The sequence below is a fragment of the Pelophylax lessonae genome (genome assembly GCF_965119305.1).
Source record: "Pelophylax lessonae genome assembly, chromosome: 5".
Lineage (NCBI taxonomy): Eukaryota > Metazoa > Chordata > Amphibia > Anura > Ranidae > Pelophylax > Pelophylax lessonae.
In genome coordinates this window covers 436,287,612-436,306,684 of record NC_138772.1, presented here as the reverse complement: position 1 = coordinate 436,306,684, position 19,073 = coordinate 436,287,612, and the positions used below count along the sequence as shown (strand labels likewise).

General features: G+C 43.6%; 1 protein-coding gene across 1 annotated transcript in view; it reads left to right on the top strand.

The window, feature by feature from the left end:
- GGH (gamma-glutamyl hydrolase) overlaps positions 1-19,073 on the top strand; it is a 95,803-nt gene that overhangs the window by 56,147 nt on the left and 20,583 nt on the right. Inside the window, exons 3-5 of the mRNA XM_082259146.1 lie at positions 5,764-5,814; positions 11,960-12,044; positions 14,397-14,535. Of these exons, the coding sequence (XP_082115272.1) occupies positions 5,764-5,814; positions 11,960-12,044; positions 14,397-14,535 (275 nt within the window). The remainder of the gene's footprint in view (positions 1-5,763; positions 5,815-11,959; positions 12,045-14,396; positions 14,536-19,073) is intronic.

Genomic DNA, 19,073 nt, shown 5'->3' with positions numbered 1-19,073 from the left:
GGCTTATGTTAGGTCCCTAATCTGGAAATGTAGATGAAATTCAGGTAATGAGGTGCACCCACATATCTGCCTATTGCTGAAACCCAGGTGTGTAATGGAAATGGTGACTTTATCTACACGTTGTATGAAAGGTTGGCATTTGGGTCCATCCCATACTGCTTGTAAAGTGGCTTGTGTGCCTTAAAGTATTCACACCCCATGAAATTTTCCACTTTCTTTCATGTTACAACCAAAAATGTAAATGTATTTTATGTGATAGACCAACACAAAGTGGTACATAATTGTGAAGTGGAAGTAAAATGATAAATGGTTTTTACAAATATGAGAAGTTTGGCGTGCATTTGTATTCAGCCCCCCTGAGTCAGTACTTTGTAGATCCACCTTTTGCTGCAAATACAGCTGCAAGTCTTTTTGGATATGTCTCTACCAGCTTTGCACATCTAGAGTGACATTTTTGCCCATTCTTTGCAAAATGGCTCAAGCTCTGTCAGATTGGATATTGAGCTTCTGTGAACAGCAATTTTCAATTTTTGCCACAGAATCTCAAATGGATTTAGGACTGGACTTTATGCCATTCCAACACATGAATATGCTTTGATCATAACCATTACATTGTAGCTCTGGTTGTATGTTTAAGGCAGGGCTCGACAAACCCAAGGCGCCAGGTCGCCATGGCGATTAGAAATTGTCTTCCCTCATATTGTAAAGCGCTGCGCAAACTGTTGACACTATATAAATCCTATATAATACTACTCCTAGTAAATTATCCCGTATGGGCTTTGACTCTGCTGCTTGCTCCCGCTGCGGTTCATTGGGGGCATACCTTATACACATGTTCTGGCCTTGCCCTAATATTTCAACGTATTGGAAAGACATTTTTCTCTTTTTTTGTTTAATACCCTCCATTTGTCTGTGCCTCATACCCTGGAAGTTGGACTTCTTAGTATTCTTAATGACTTTATACACCGGACACACGCTCGAACTCTGGTTTGTGTTACTGTTCTATGCTAGGAAATTGATTCTGTTGAGATGAAAGAATGCTGTTGCACCCTTTGTACAAACCTTTAATAGCTTGGTAAATAAAGATTTCCTGTTTACAAGCTGATATATAAGGGTAGGGCCTGCCCTAATAATTTCTTTAAAATCTGACAGCCCTGGCTTGATATTCCAGACAGTTTTCCCCATTATCTCAACATTTGTAAATAGGTACATCTAATTCAATAACTTTATATATTGATGGTTTGGTAAACTCTAACTCTAAGTGCCGGTTCACACTAGTACGACTTGTCAGGCGACTTGGTCAGCCTGACAAGTCGTGCACCGTCGCGGTCCATTGTGTAGTACAGGACCGGTTCTAATAGGAGCGACTTAGAAAAAGGGTCCTGTACTACTTCGGGGCGACCTGGAGCGACTTGCATAGACATTCATTTTATGAAGTCCGTGCAAGTCGCGGTGCACGCGACTTCACAGGTCGCCCCCGGAGTCGCGCCGCTTCAGTGTGAACCGGCACTTAGCTGTGAACTTCTTGGCTCTCCTGCTAGAAGGTGAGGGAGGAGGTGGAGGGGATATGAGAGTTTGTGTGTGTGTGGCTGGTTGTTGTTGTTGTTGTTGTTGTTGTTGTTTTCTTTCACCTTTTCACTGAATTAAGATAGCTGAGCTATATAGTGGGCTGTGTGTAGTCCAGCCACGATAGTTTTGTTATTCTATGTCCTATCTCTCCCTATTGGGGAAACAATCATTTTATGTAACCCTTTTGTTCTCTGGTTGGCCTCTTAAGGCTAAGTCCCGGTTCACATTTCTGCGATGCGGGAACGCTGCGAATATACAGCGTATTCCTGCACCCCTGGCAGTTCACACTGCCATATGCGATACGCAGGGGGTGTCAATTAAAAGTTAACGACACCCCCCCAATTGAGATCGCATATCGCAGTGCGATCTGCAAGTTCGCACAGAATCGCATCCGCACTGCGGATTAAAAAAAGGGTCATGTGCGTGTTTAGTGCGATTGCGGTGCGAATTCAGTCATACAAACTGTATGGCTGAAATTTGCACTGCACAGAGATTGCATGTAATTTAGGAGCAGTGCACTCCGAATTACATGCGATCTCTGTGATAGCACTAAATGTTCATTTTATTATTTGCTCATGTTTGCAAAAGTGTGTTTATGCTTTTGGAAAATGTGAAAATAAAATAAACGCCTTTAAAAAAATAATAAAATCAAAAATGACATTTGTTTTAAACTTGAATGTTTAAAAGCAAGTGACATTTTTTACTTTCAAAGCGTTAAAGATTTTACATAAAGATTACAATCAGTACAAAAAAACAATACCAGTTCCGACAAGAAGGAACTGGACAATAAAACATATGTCAAAAACAAACCTCAGATTCTGTCCCTCATCTTAACGTCTCAAAGAGATGTATAATAGGCAATAAAACACAGTTAACTGAGGTATCAGAAATACAGCTTACACAATAAAGACTACTCTTTGGACTTGCAGTATATTACAAGCAGGGGCGTAACTACAGGGGTTGCAGGGGTTGCGATTGCTACCGGGCCCCATGCTCCAGGGGGCCCAGTAGCAAACCAGTGGGTGAACTTCCAGGATTGCAAAAGTCACACTTGCGACCGGGCCCTGGCATTGCACCACTGTGGGAAGGCCCCAAGATTGCAGGAAGGGAGCCCACTGCAGAACTTGTGAAAGGATCCTGCTGCGTGACCGTAATAAAAGGTCATGCAACGAGAATAAAGAGCCCCAGGATTAGTGGGAAGAGCCCTGGGCTTGAAGGGAAGGGCCCCGGCCAGGGATCTGGGGGGCCCTTCATGGTTTCTTGCATCGGGGCCCTGAAGGCTCTAGTTACGCCTCTGATTACAAGCACTACAAACTTTCTAGCCCCTGGAGCAGTCCCTTATCCTGAAGATCAGGAATAGAAGTGGGAATGGAAAAAGAAAGAAGGGTGAAGAGGATCAGACTAGAAAGGAAAAAATGAAGAGTATGGTCCATCATGAAGTTGGAGCGAGAAATTAGTTCCCCCATTTCAATAGGAGTAATAGGTCTAACCCTGCAGAGAGACCTACATATAATCAGCCCAAGGCTCCCATATTTGTTGAAATGTATGGACTGTGTCTCTCAGGATACTCACAATATTCTCATGTATCATCCATGTAATTTTCCTCTTCACCTGTGTCACACGGTGGGTTGCTTCTAGGATTTAGCTACCGTCATCTTGGCGCCCAGGAAAATTATAAAAAATAAAATGCTGTAAATACTTAGGTAGGCCAGGGATCGGGGCAATAAGAAGAGCCACCCATGGAGTACAGGGTACAGATTGTCCCGTCACCCTCTGGATCAGGGCGGAAATGCCATTCCAGAAGCCACGGATCCTAGGCCACTCCCACCAAATATGACACATCGACCCCATTATCTGACAATCTCAAACACAAGGGCGACACCGAAGGGTACATTCTGGCTAACCTAGTGGGCACCAAATACAAACGGGTGAGCACTTTTAAATTTGCCTCAACCAGGGCAACATTCATAATGCCCCCATATGATCTCAGGAAGCATGTTTGCCACGACTCAGTGTCTCTAACCTCACCCAGGTCTGCGTCTCAGTCCACCATATAGGAGGACCCAGTAGCAGCCCATAACTAAGAGATACCCCCGCCGATCGCATCCTGCGTACACCACTTTTCGTAGGGGGTCACTTGGTAGTGATCCGGTTTAACCGGCCAAAGGGAGTGAAGGAAATGTGAAATTTGCAAAAAAACAGAAATGCTCCAAGCTGGGCATTTTGAGAACTTCCCTACAATGCTTAAGAGTGAAGGGCCCCCTATGGGTAAACAACTGTCGGATCCTGTATAGACCCTTGTCAAACCACCATTTTTAAATGCCCCTATATCTAGCCCCGGAGGGAAATCTGGGTTATTAAACAGATGGGCTAGTGGTGTGAAAGGGGAGACTAGATGACTGCAAGAGCGCACTTTGTCCCACAGCGCCACTAAAAAAGACAGAGTAGGTGCCAAGATAGGAGGTCAGCCAGAGTATAGCCCAGAGTCGCCATTCTCTCCATGTACACCCAATCTGGTTTAACATAACGTGAGTAAACTATTGATAATTGCGTAATATGGGCCGCTTGATAGTACCTAAACAAATCGGGTAATCCCAATCCACCTTGAGTCTTTGGATAAAGTAACATTGTTTTCCCCAAACCAGTGTTGTAGTCGTAGGGCAGGTTAAGAACAGAAGATCGTCAGCAACTTCGGTAGTGCATGGGGTCGGCCCCTAGGGGTCAATTTAGATGCCAGCATAGGCCCAACTATCCCGTTGGAAGCAGAAAAGTACACCACTCCATCGTAAGCTCTTTTCAGCTCTGGTAGTCAGCGCTAGGTTAAGTGCCAATCTAGTGGATTTGATTTGCTAAAGTTTACTGATTGGGTCTAAGTTTGTGTGCTTTGCACAATTCTTGTAAATTAGTCTTGCCTCTAATCTGAGTTGACATTTGAAATGTTCATTTTCCCCCGTATGGTTGCCTTGTGAGCTGCCCACAATGTGGTGGGGCCAACCTCACCCCGATATCTCAAATAGTTTTGCACTAAACCTCTCGGTAATGTATCTTAATTGTGATAAACACCGATAAGCCATATCACTATTACTACCCACCTAGTATTGAGTAGGTTCCCCTTTGGCCCTCAAAACAGCCCTGACCCTTTGCGACATGGACGCCACTAGATTTCTGAAGGTATGCTGTGTGATCTGGCAGCATGCCGTAGCAGATCCTTTCACTCCTGTAATTTGAGAGGTGGAACCTCCATGGATCAGTTTTCCAGCACATCCTACAAATGCTTAAGGCCCTGATCACAACTGAGCGTATTTCAGGTCGTAAAACGCTCATCCCTGAAGTCTCAAAACGCCCAACAAGCAAAATCCCATTAATTTCAGCGGCCCCTGTTCACATCTGAGCATTTTGTTGCCTGAAGCTCAAAAAAGTACATGAACAAAAAGCCCAAAAAAACCCACCTGAAAACGATACGCTCAGGTTGGAATGGAGCCTAATGGATTTAGATCTGAAGAATTTGTGGGCCAGGTCAACACCTCAAACTTGTATTCCTCAAAACATTTTTGAAGTGTGACAGGGCGCATTATCCAACTGAAAGAGGCCACTGCCATCAGGGAATACAGTTTCCATAGAAGGGTGCACTTGGTCAGTAACAAAGCTTAGGTGGTATGTGTCAAAAGTAACCTCCACATGAATGGCAGGACCCAAGGTTTCCCAGCATCACACTGCCTCTGCTGACTTACCTTATTTCCATAGTGCATCGTGGTACCATCTCTTTCCCAGGTAACTGGAGCACGCGCACCAGGCCGTCCACATGATGTAAAAGACCTTGATTCATCAGATCAGGCCACCTTCTTTAGTTGCCCCATGGTCTAGTTTTGATGATCATGTGCTCATTGTATACACTTTTGGCTTTAACACGGGTTAGCATGAGCACCCTGACCGGTCTGTGGCTATGCAGCCCCATACACCACAAACTGCAATGCTGATGTTTTTGCTTTCAACACATCCATTTCATTCACAACGTGTTTACTTGCTGCATATTATATCCCAATGTTCTTCACTTTATCTGTCAGTGATCGTAATGTTATGGCTGATTGTTGTAAATGCATACGTTAACACACACCATCCTTGAGTCTAGGCACACATTTCAAGTTGGCAAATACCTGTGTTGTGCCTGATATTAATACATTGTTTGCTTTCTAGAATCCATTTGCCTAAGGAAGAATATGTGAAGATCTTCAAAGCAATAAATGGGTATGTCTTCAGCTACTTTTGTTTCAGGAAGCACTCCATGCTAAGCTCTTTTCCCAATGAAACTGACCAGTTTTATAAATCCAGCAACCCTTCCTTTAAAAAAAATGCTGTGTCTCTATTGCTTTAACATTATTTTAGTTGTGTAAGATATAAAAAGAGCAGAACCTGTGTTTCTCCTTTCTAAATGTATTGCTGATGAGCAGGTCCTAATCATGGATCAACCACTGCAGACAGGGTGGGTGGCTTGGCTTGGAGAAGACCTCTCACTGCCTTCACCTGACTACTTATGTTAACTTGTGTATTGGGTTAGGGCCTGGGTTGTGTGTAGTGTTAGGTCTAAGGAAATTATTTCAGGGTGAAACTTTTTTTTATTTAGAAATATTAACCACAAAAATTGCTTAAAGTATGGGATTCCAGAACAAAACTAAAATTCTACTCACCTAGATGGATGCAGCATTGGTCTGATGCTGCATCTGTTCTGTTCCCTGCCAACTCCAGACCCGGAATTGAGTGATCAAACACAACTGATCACTCAGCTCTCGGTCTGCAGGTTGGTGGTTGCTGTTAATCACTAGCTCTCTGCTCTGCTCTTCCAGTGCTTACTGGAGCTCTTGGCTGTGGAGAGGGTGGGAGTGGCTTGCTTAGGCTTTAGCCGCTGTCGGCTGAAAACCGGTCACAGAAGTGCAGAACAAACTGCACTCCTATGATCCATAGAACGAGTACAGCCAAAAAAGTGTTGGCTATACTTCTTCTCCTTTTTATTATTAGGTGTATGGTAAAAAGTGGTAATGCATGTTTTGGGCTAGGTGAGGGAAGAGTTATTGCTGTTTGGGAAAGCTTCTTCTCACTTCCTGTCCTGATTGACCACTGCCACTACGGTAGGAAGTAAAGGAGTCTCCCCAGTGGGAATGGAGATGGCAATATAAACCTGATATTTCTGAAATAGACAAATGTTCTTTCTCATCCGTTGTGGGACATAGTCTTAACCATCAGGATATAGTGCCTTCTATAGAAGAATTGGACACAATGACAAAAAAAAAATGTAGGCCAGCCCAGGATAACCCCTTCCACTACCAGCATGCCTCGGAGGCTGGACATCAATCAAGACTCTTCTTTATAACACTGCTAGAGGTATTCTGTACAACTGCAGCTATCCATCCCACCCTGGCATTTAGAGTAGGGATAGACCGATATGGTTTTTTCAGGGCCGATACCAATATTTTGGTCACAACGTATCGGTATGGGCCGATATTTCGTACATTTAAAGGTTTTTTTTGAAAAATAAAGACAAATTTTGACCCAAATCTGGTACTGAACATGTTAATTTTTGTTTAATGCTTAATGGTTGGCTTGCTGGCACCCTGTGGTGGGTGGCTGGCATAGGGGTTGTGGTTGGCTGGCTGGTACAGTGCCTGTGGCTGGCTGGTACAGGGCCTTTGGGTGGCTGGCTCGCTGGTACAGTGCCTGTGGCTCGCTGGCTGGTACAGGGCCTGTGGATGTGGGTGGCTGGTACTGGGCTGCTGTGGGTGGGTGTATGGCTGTGATGCACTCCCGCAAGACTAGTCCTGACTCCAGACGAGGCTGTCCAAGACGAGGGAGGCGGCCTAAGAAGGCAGAATGACGTCCCAAAAATATTGGGACCGATATATCGAGGAAAGTGCAAATCGGACGCCGTTATATCGGCCTTGCCGATTATCGGTCTATCCCTAGTTTAGAGTGCCGTGTCCGACTCCTGTTTAACTGGACGTGAAACAGACTCTTCTAGACATAGGACTTTATGGCCCAATTCCTGGCAGGTTCTGACCGCAGACACTTTAAGCTTTCTCCTGTGCTTTCCCCTGAAGACTCTGTCTGATCTGCCTACAGTCCTAGCGACTTATGAGTGGTTGGTCACAGTGACTAAATCTGATTCTAAGCCGTGAAGTGTGTTTCTGCATTAAAGGATTCCAACAATCAATGGTTGGCAGCCTTTTTTAAAAATGTAATGATGGGCTCTGTCCTTTGTCATTTTCTGGCTGTGATTTTAATTTTATCAAACCATCGCAGAATGGTCAAACACCTTTTAAAAGACCATGGTAGTGGATCCTTCATTGATGTAGCATGTAGAGCAGATGGCTGGAGCCTTAAAGAAAAACTCCAGCTTTTCCTCCCCAAAACAGATCCATTGTGCATGTAAATGAATCACAACCTCACTATTAGTTTGTGTAACTTACCTATATTAGCTGTATACAGCAAGTTTCTGTGTCTTTGATGTCACTCCTTCTGGCTGAATTTCAAAGTTCTCTGACCTCCTTTTTCTTTTCCAGTCCTCATACTACATGTCCCATGATCTTTTGAGCCTCTGTAGTTTCAGGGTGGGCTATAGGAGTCACAGAACCAGATCTGGGAGTTGATGTGGGAAGGTCCTAGGATTACTGTGGGTGTTTCTGGGCCTTAATGTGGGTGGTGAAAGGTGTAAATATGTCATTCCTGTCTTCCAGCATGCCAAAGAATGTCTTACTGTTGAGACTACAGAGGAAGGGCTATGGGAGAGTATTATGAAGACGTTTATGTCATGTGTGAATTGATCACTTCACAGACAGTAGGGCTCTGGGAGGGTGTGAGGGCTGTTCACACTGGTCGGCATATTTAACGAGGCAGGACTGAATTATAATTGTGATCCATTCAATCCTGCCAAGCAGCACAGCTAGCTTTCAGAACATGTGAACAATAAAAATCAGTGCTCAAAATAAGATGGTGCCTAAATAAAAAGTGTGGTCAGTCAGTGGGAAAAGCAAATCGAATTCTAGGATGCATCACTAGAGGTATCCCCAGCAGGAGGAAGGAGGTTCGAATGCATCTATATAGATCTTTAGTGAGAGCTCATTTAGAATACTGTGTCCAGTTCTGGAGACCTCACTTACAGAAAGATATTGATAAAATAGAACGAGTCCAGAGACGGGTAACAAAAATAGTTAAAGGTTTGGGGGATGAAACCAATCGAGAGCGACTTCAGGAACTCAATATGTACAGTCTGGAGGAAAGCAGGGAAAGGGGAAGCATGATTGAAACATTTTAAATACATCAAGAGAGGTTCAGGAGGGCAGCTTTTTCAATATTAAACCAAAATGGAGAACACGGGGACATGATCTCAAACTAACTGGAGGAAAGTTCAAAACTAATCTTAGAAAGTTTTATTTTACTGAAAAGGTATTTGATGTTTGCTCACTACCAGCAGAGGTAGTGAAACCGTTAACAGTAAATGGCTTCAAATATGCTTGGGACAAACCTAGATCTTTACTCAGACAATAAAGTTAATAAAACATTTTTAAAAAAATAATGGGCAGACTCTATAAACTACTGTCTGTTTTTTTTTTTCTGCTGTCACTTCTATTTTTCTATGTCAACGGAAGTACTCCTGTCAGGGTGGGTTGGGGCCATGGGCATCCTACTGATGCAGAGGCCCTCATAAGAGAATTTTCATCTCCTGGTCTACATCCTGAAGTTTCAAGAAGGGCTGCTCCTACATCACTGGATTATCTCCTTGGCAGGTCCTCTGCTGTAAATCCAGTTGCACAATGCCATGGCATTGGTGTTCCTCAACCATTAATGAAGAACAGAAACTCTTGCTGTGGCAAGTTAGGATTCTGATCTTGGTAGAACTTCGTGTTCTAATCCTGTTCACATCTCGGGTGTAGACAGGCTTTCACAAACGGTTACATCTGGACATGGAGGAACCATTCTAAAGCCTTGTACACACGATCAGATTATCTGACAAATTTTCTTTAGTTTTTTGTTGCATGCTAGTCTCATATGGAAAGTGAAGAGGTTACTTTCATACGATAATTCTCGTATGACAAAATTCAACGAGAATTCAAAAGCATTATGCTAAAGATCCGAAAATCGGCAGATCGTTCGTCGGACGAAATTTTACTTCCGATTTTCTTGTCGTGTGTATGGGCCTTTACATCTAAGTGCTTTTCAGGACCTGTGTTGCAGATTAAGGATACAGGATGTGGACTCCCTGATATCCTGGTTTAACTACAGTGCATGCTAAACGGGTCCATCTCCAGGTGAAGCAATCTTCTGGTAGTAGCAGTAGCTGCTCTAGAGGGATTTTTAGGCCTTTCCTCCTTTTTTTTTTTTTTTTTTTTTTTTTTTTTATACATCTTCCTTGTTTGCTTTGCAGACTGTGCAACCTTCCATTCTTTGCTTGATCATGTGTGGGAAGCCCCCACGTACCTTCCCCTGTTTGAACCTTTTGTTCTCTGCATTTTCAGGAATCGCCTTTTGGATTCCTTGGAGGTATTTGTGTTCTAGTTCACCCTCCAGGAGTAGTCCTTGCCTCAGCACGATTAAGTGACTGACCTGATTAGCATTCCAAGCTTGGAAACTCCATTTCAATTGGGCCTGTTATGGGATCACGTGAGTTGAGGGTTAGAATTTTTTTCTGTTCTAGGACAATTTCTTATCTCCCCAACCAGGACATCGTACTTTGGTCACTGTCTTTGAGAGGAGTTTTTTTCTCTTTGACTATTCAGGCTACTGACTTTTTAAACATCCCAGGTGGACACTGTAGGGTGATTCTGTTTCTTATTCCACCTTCCTGGTGGTTGAGGTAACAGGTTTCCAAGCTTTGCCTTTTGGATTGGTTTCTCCTTTACTTGTCAAGACATACTTTACTGGTTGCGAGTGCTCAATTTTTCTGGCATCAAACATCAGTTTCCCAATTTCTCTAGGTGCCCCCTGAGCACAGACTACCCCTAGGTCTTTCCCTTCATTTCAGAATCCGAATACTTTATTCCCATGGGGAAGTTATCGGGCCTGATATAAATTGTTGCCTGTGTTGCCCACTCCCTCAGTTGGACTGCTTTGAGGTCTCAAATGTGAAAGATTACCTGTTCCCCCTCAGTGAAATGAGAAAATAGGATTTTTGTATTTGTAAATTCCTTTTTGGAATCCACTGAGAGACACTGGTCACTTTATTTCATATACTACTCTCAGTACTGCTTTATTACAAAATTAAGCATGCTGGTAGTAGGTGTGGTCTTGGGCTGGGCTACAGTTGGTTTGTTTGCCAGTGTCCAGTCCTACTGTAAGAAGCAGAATAACCCAAAGGTGAAAGATTTCCTACATCCCTCAGTGGGCTTTAAAGTAAAGGCGAGTGCAAAAATTTTATATTCTTAGACATTTATCAGAAATGAGCAGTGAGCTGACATGCATTTAGTGCTAAAAAAATGTGTGAATGAGTGTAGGGCAACGGGTAAGTAAAATATTACAACCAATCCAAAATCACCTTCTGCAGTGATAATATACGTGTAGAGTCTACTGACCACTCTTCTACTCAATGCAACTTAAATCTGTGACTCAACCTTCAGCTCGACTCTGTAGTATTTCTATGCCTGTTATCCTGATGTTGTGTTTTTTTTTTAGTCGGTTTCTGCTGCAATGAACATAGGTGAATGGAGAGCACTATGGTGTTTCTGTTTTGTTGCATTATGTAATATACTGAGAATTGGGGACTGAAGAAAGGGAAGGAAGCAGACACAGCCCCATATGAGAGAAAAGGAGTTTTGGCTGCATTCCCTATAGGAGGAGTTCACTAAAGGTCCACTGGACCCTGCAGTGGGGTCAGGGATCTAAGGTGAGCGAGCACTTCACCTTTTGGTGGTGGGTCACCTGAAGCACTGTGAAGAGCGAAGAATGCTTCTAGCACACAAGCAATCACATGTACTGTTCTAATATTGTTGTTTTTAGTCTAATTTTTTATTTTTAGCTTTACTGCACGCGGAGTTGTATTTTTTGGGGCTTTTGTTAAGTTCTGTAGAAGAGTCATCAATAGACTCTTCACGTATATTATCCCATCATAAGGTACTTTAGAATTGGTGGTCCTATTTTACTTACCCGTTGTGCTTCACTCAATTACACGTTTTGGTAATAGGTTGTGAGTGAGCACACCAGGAGAGTGTTGGCTGCAGTTGAGCCTGGGTTATTAGGCAACATATGTTTTTTTTTTTTTTTTTGCTTATTTTCAAAGTAATATTTTATTGAGAGAGGCGCTTATTTGTTACACTCTTTTTTTATATTTACATTTAGTGCAAATTAAGTTTTATGTTAAAAAGGTCACAGGACTTTATAGTTTAACACTGTTTCCTTTCTTTCATAGGGTTCTTTTGCCGGGTGGTGGAGTTGACCTTGAAACTTCAGAATATGCAAGAGTGTCTAAGATACTTTATGAGCTGGCCATTGAGGTAAACTCATTACTATTAAATTTAGTTTTTTTCCCTCCTAAATATGAACATCTGCATTTGAATCATTTACTTATCTCTTTGAGAAATCAGCTTTCCCCAGGAAAATCAACCTAAAGTGGTTCTAAAGCCTTAAGGTTTTTTTTTTTTTTACCTTAATGCATTAAGGTAAAAAAACATGTTGCAAAGGACTCCCCAGTTCTGGCTCTCTCCCCCCTCGCTAAGCTCCTGCAGTTGTCAATCAAATTCTATGATGGAGCAGGGGGTGGGTCTGAGCAGGCAGCAGGGCTCAGGAGCATGCCTACACAAGCAACCCCATAGAAAGTGGCTTTCTTTGAGGGTACTTGCCAAAGAGGAGGAGCCAGGAGTTCCAGTGGGGCACCCCAGAAGAGGATCAGGGCTGCTCTGTGCAAAACCACTGCACAGCACAGGCAAGTATAAGTAACATGTGTTTCTTTTTATTTTTTATTAAAATAACAAAAGGTAAGCTTTACAGTCACTTTAAAGCTGAAGTCCAGGATTTCAGCCACATTGTAATATGTGCAGGCATACTAAGGGTTAAGTCCAACGGGGTGCATGCCACCTCCTGGACTTCTCTCTCTGTTTAAATTGATTCTGGATACACAAACAATATTTTATTTACATACAGCTGCAAAAAAAAGTATGTGAACCCTTTGGAATGATATGGATTTCTGCACAAATTGGTCATAAAATGTGATCTGATCATCATCTAAGTCACAACAATAGACAATCAGTCTGCTTAAACTAGTAACACACACAGAATGAAATGTTGCCATGTTTTTATTGAACACACCATGTAAACATTCACAGTGCAGGTGGAAAAAGTATGTGAACCCCTAGACTAATGACATCTCCAAGAGCTAATTGGAGTGAGATGTCAGCCAACTGGAGTCCAATCAATGAGATGAGATTGGAGGTGTTGGTTACAGCTGCCCTGCCCTATAAAAAACACACACCAGTTCTGGGTTTGCTTTTCACAAGAAGCATTGCCTGATGTGAATGATGCCTCGCACAAAAGAGCTCTTAGAAGACCTACGGTTAAGAATTGTTGACTTGCATAAAGCTGGAAAGGGTTATAAAAGTATCTCCAAAAGCCTTGCTGGGGTCCAGATCGCCAGCAGGGGTCACAAGGGGGATCAGGGTTGCTCTGTGCAAAACCATTGCACAAAGAAGGTATGTATGACATGTTTGTTTCTTAAAAAAAAAAAAAATGCCGGAGCCTTTACAAAAGCTTTAACCACTTGCTGACCTCCCGCCACATTTCTACTGCGGCAGGCTAGCTCGGCTGCGTGAAACTACATAGTACTACATTGGTCATGTGCATGGTGCTGGGGGGCGAGCGCTCCCGCCCCCACTAGGCAGCGGGGATGCTGATGCAGGTGGCCACGATTGCTGCCGGGCACCCGCGATCGCTCCCTGCTGAGAGAGAAGAACGGTCAGCTGTTGTAAACACAGCTGACCGTTCTTCTCTCTGAAATGATCACTGCTATAGAAGATCACAGGTCTCTGTGGTCATTTCACAACACTCCCCTAGGCTCACATTTAACCCTTTGATCACCCACTAGGTTAACCCCTTCCCTGCCAGTGTCATTATTACAATAACAGTGCATATTTTTAGCACTGATTTACTGTAGTAATATCACTGGTCCCCCCCCCCCCCAAAAAAAAGCATCAAATAGGTCAGTTGGGGGGCCGATCTGTCCGCCGCAATGTTGCAGTCCACTAAAAATCGCAGATCGCCGCCATTACTAGTAAAAATAACCTACATATTTTTCGTAGTTTTGTAGACGTGATAATTTTTGCGCAAACCAATCAGAAATACGCTTATTGGGATTTTTTTTTTTTTACCAAAAATATGTAGCAGAATACAAATTGGCCTAAAAGGATGATAAAAATGTGATTTTTTTTTTTTTTTTTTTTTAAAAAAAAAAAATTTTTTTGGGAATGTTGTATAGCAGAATGTAAAAAAAAAAAAATATATATATATTTATTTTATTTATTTATTTATTTTTTCTCAGAATTGTCGCTATTTTTTTGTTTTAAGCGCAAAAAATAAAAATTGCAGAGGTGATCAAATACCACCAAAAGAAAGCTCTATTTGTGTGGAAAATAAGGTCATCAATTTTATTTAGGTACAGTGTCACACAACAGTGCAATTTTCAGTTAAAGTAACGCAGTGCCGAATCGCAAAAAAAATGGCCTGGTCATTAAGGGGGCAAATCCTTCTGCTCCAGAACTGGTTAAAAGTGACCCCCTAAAATTGGCTTGCTGCTGATTTCATAACATGCTCCAAATTAATGAGTAAGATTAACATTCTCATTGTCTCTTCTACAGGCAAATGACCGAGGTGACTATTTTCCTTTTTGGGGAACATGTTTAGGATTTGAACAAATGACCGTTTTAACAAGTGGGGAACTCCTCCTAACGACCACTCATACAGATGGTGTTTCATTGCCTCTAAACTTCACTGAAAGTAAGTACTTTTTTTTTTTTTTTAGAAGTTGGCCTTTACTATTTTGAGCAACCTAAAAGAAAACCCTAAGAAAAAATTACTTTTCAGGTTAAAGTTACCCTGTCAGCAGAGAGTCCCTTTTACAAAATGGCACTTTACCTGTATACAGGTAGAATAGATAGTTTTCTGCTGTGTAGATATGCACACGCAAGTCATTCCATGCAGAACCCCTAAGTCATAGTTTTTAAATGGAAGGTTAAGGCTTAGTGGCTCCATCAACTGCTCAACTTCCAGGTTTAAACTCCTGGCTCCAGTGGCTTCCACTACCTGTGACAGTAGCTCAATCCCATCACCATGCCAATAGCCAAGGCTGGGGTCTGTGGACATTTTACCAACTTTGGGTCTCAAACTAGGGTTGATTCACCCACACAGTGGCACATTTTGATTTACATGTAGTTTTCATTTTTTTACAATGATCATGGTGACCCCTTTTGTACGGAGTAATCAGCCATGTCACATGATTTTTTTTTTTTTTTTTGCAAAAGCTACAACCATAAAGTGTTTACTGTATGCAGAGCTAGCATTTGGATTTTTCACTCCACCAATTTAGAGCCTCTGGAGATGGTTGTGATGAATTTTGGTTTCAAGTGTATCCATAGCCAAAATGTGTTTTTGTAGTTTTAAGTAGATTGGTGAGCCTTTGTCAGTTTTTTATTGCTGTCTGTGTCCCCATTGACGATTCATTGTCTTTGTCCTGGAAAGCACTGTCACCCCGATGGAAACCAAGGGGGAAATCCAAAATTTTCATTTCGTTCATTGACTGATAAAGCTCCTTTTATCTTCTTGACAGTTGGGTAATACTGCCCCCTACAGGAGTGGGACACTAGGCACTAGGAAAAAATTTGACTAGGCCTATGGGGCAGTCCTATGGCGTATACCATCACTCTCCGCTATAGGCATTGTTTTTTTTTTTCTGCCTAGTCAGGAGTAAGGACCTAGTTCCTTGCTGGGATCTCCGGTCCTGGCATTTTTTACTTTTTTAAATGGAATTTTTTTTCTATCTTAGTAGATTCTTACAGGAACAAAATATCAACTGCCGGACTGGGTGACGGAGTGGATAATCTAGATCCTGAGGGTCCCCCCAGTCTGGCCAGTGAGTGCGTGCAGACTTCAGCTCCGCGCTAGGTCAACCGCAACATAGCCCCACTGGACAGGGGCTGGCCTGCAAGTTAAACGTGAGGGCACATACGACCTGGATTCGGCCTGAGTCGCAGCATTCCTCCTGGCTGACAGCCTCCTCTATTCCAACGAAGGGGTTGTCTGTCTGGAGCGGTGCCCATCATGTTCCTGGTATGGTAAGTAGCTGTACCCCCCTCCAACCCTGGAGATTTTTGGGGTGGACATGGGCCACTTTCTGGGATGGTCAGACCCCCAGGTTCCCCTCGTTCCCATTCAGCCCTCCCCCCTCTTCTGGATGGTCTTCTGCAGGCTGTCACGGCCCCCCCCCCCCCATCAGCCTACCCCCCGCATGAGGTGGCCATACCTTCTAGGTCGTCAGGGGTGTTAAGCTTGGGGGGGAGGGTGGGGGTCGCACTGCCGACGACCGGAAGGTTGACATGTGGGAGGGGGCGGCTGTACCTGGTGGGGGCACCCTGGTGGGGGCACCCTGCTGGGCTCGTGTTCCATGCGCCTGGGAGCTGCGTGGCGCCACTATTTTCTTGGGGCCTTTTTGTGCTGTGATCGGCGGCCATGTTTGTGTAGCCTCAGCCGCCATTTTATTGTAGTCTCCCATTGGAAATGGCGCCGACCATGTTTTTGAAGCTATAGGGGCGGTGATTTTGGCGGTGGGAGCCCCTCCTCATCCCCTAGTGCTGACTCCTGGATCTTTCTCTTTCTGATCGCCGCATGGTGTGCTGTAAGTGCCTGATTGGTGGTGGTGAGTCTTTTGGTGGGGTTTTCTCTTCCTCTCTCTGCTATAGCAGCGGTAGTGCTCTGTGCTGGACCCTGTAGTACCACCAGCGTGGTGGGGGTATTTTCAGCAGTATTATACACTTCTTTTTTTTTTTTTTTGTGTGGGTCCCCCTCTTCTCTATTGGAGTCCCTGGAGTACATTTCACCACCTGATCCCCTGCTTCATCTGTCTCATGAGAGCCTGAATCTGATTCGGCCGCCGCAGATGCGAGTTACCCTTTTGGGTCTATGTCCACGCACCCTGCATGCTCTGCCAGGGAGGGTGATTCCTCTGCTCCTCTAGCCACGCATGAAAAGGCGCTGGTGGATGCGCTGATTGTGTTAGAGCGTGAAACGTTAAAGATGGAGGATGCGGCTAATGCGCCGTCGGAGGCACCCACAGGCCCTCAAAGGCGGCGAGGGTGTTCCCCTTTCCTGCTTACTTTGATAATATTGTCACTAAACAGTGAGGTTGTTCAAAATTCACCTTTGCGGTCCTTAAGCGTTTTGCTATGAGGTATCCTTATCAGGATTCCTTGCTTAAAAAGTGGACGGTCCCACCTGTAGTGGACTCGCCGGTTTCCAGGTTAAATCAAGCCACCATAATTCCGGTTGAGGAGTCCCTGGCCTTTAAGGATCTGGCTGATAGGAGGTCGGAGGCTCCTGACCCACCATATGTTCACTGTGGCTGGTTCGGCATTTAGGTCGGTATTTACTATTGCCCTTGGTGTCACAAACTCTGAGCGAGTGGGCTAAACTTTTACGCCGGGACCTGGAGGGGGAACAGCCTCCCCCTGCCTTTTGAGGAGCTGGTGGGTCAATTGGTCCAGGGGCTACATTTTCTGTGATGCCTCTTTGCTTTCCAGACTGTCTAATTTAGCAGTGGTCCTCCAATGTATTATCTGGCTAAAATGCTGGTCTGCGGATCAGACTTCTAAAAAGGCCTTAGCTGATTTCCCATTTGTGGGGGGGGATCACCTGTTTTGGAGCTTCCTTGAATGATGTCATCCAGAGCCTCACGGGGGGAAGAGTACTCTTCTGCAAGCTTTCAAGGACAAGGAGCCGGGGGGGGGGGGCATTCTTCTCGGCTCTGAGACCTTTTCGTCCCTCAGGGTCTCAAGACAAGGGTTCTTAGAGCCCTTGGAGGGCCTGGTCTGGCAAGTCACTAGCGGGTTCTTGCAGACAAGGCTTCCTCTGCATGAAGGGGCGCCCTAACCCATATCTGGTGGGGGACATCTTCGCTGGTTTCCGGATCTGTGGACCTCCCTGGTAAAAGACAAGTGGGTCCACAAAGTCATTCAGTCCGGCTACAAGATCACGTTTCGGTCTTATCCCTCTGGAAAGGTTCTTCCTTTTCTACTGTTGCCTTTTGTTCTGTGTACCTGTGCATACACCCCCATTATTTTAGTAGCATGCACCTATACACATCTAGATCCAGAGAGATCTTTACACAAAAGAGGTAGTTCAATCAGCAATACACATTTATTGAATGGGTTACATAATAAATAAATTTATATATATATATATATATATATATATATATATATATATATATATATATATATATATATATATATATATATATATATATATATATATTACAAATTACACACTAAACAGTATTTACAACACATTGTTAGTACAGATCTCTTGGCTTTCAATGTTATTAACAAATTACCCACAATAGCCCTATTTACAATACCATGTACGTATTGAGCATGGAGTTAAGTTACCTTTTCACTTCAGGCATGGTGCCTGCCATGTGTATTCAAACACTTAAGAGAAAAAGCATGTATACATTCTAAGTGTGAGAGGTATCGTCTATATTTACCATCCCCAGTATCTTCATCCTAGTCTGCTTGCCAGAGAGTGATCTCTCTCCTCACCTATATTAATATAGACCCATCTCGCCTTGCTCAGAGCCATTCTGATTGGTGTACCCTATATTTAGCATAACTCAGCCTCTCGATAGTCCTCCTCTCTGGGTGGGGATTAATCATGCTAGGTCGTCTCCTGGGCCAAATTGTCCATCCTTGGACAGCCAACCAACTTCATTACATATCTAAAGAGACAGTCTTTGAAGTAGAGGGCTAGATAAAGGAATGACCTGTCATGGAAGATTATCAATTATTTCCTGGCCCCCGTAATGTCTGGGGAAAAGGAACATAATTACAGGGCTGTACTACCGTTTGTTTATCAGTGTAAATAGCAGACCCCTCCTAGGTAGCCCAGGCATGCATTTCAAGCATACTTATCCATTTGAAATCAATACTCAATATCTTGAAAAATAAATATTTACATCCATCTATTTACAATTATTATAGGAGATTTATACATTACTCCTCATCCTCAAAACACGGTAAGGGAGATTACGCCTAAACGCCTAAGGCAACACTACCTGTGCTTGTCCCCAGATTGTTTACGGGTCTCTTTGGGGCGGTGCAAGATTTGTTACTTCAAGGGGTGAGTTTCCCCGTTCCGACTTCGGAATGTTTTTAGGGGTTTTACTCAAAGCTGTTCACAGTTCCCAGGAAAGAAGGAAAGGTATATCCAATTCTGCACCTCAAGGAGCTGAACTCCTTTGTGCGTGGGTTCAGTAGTTCCAAATG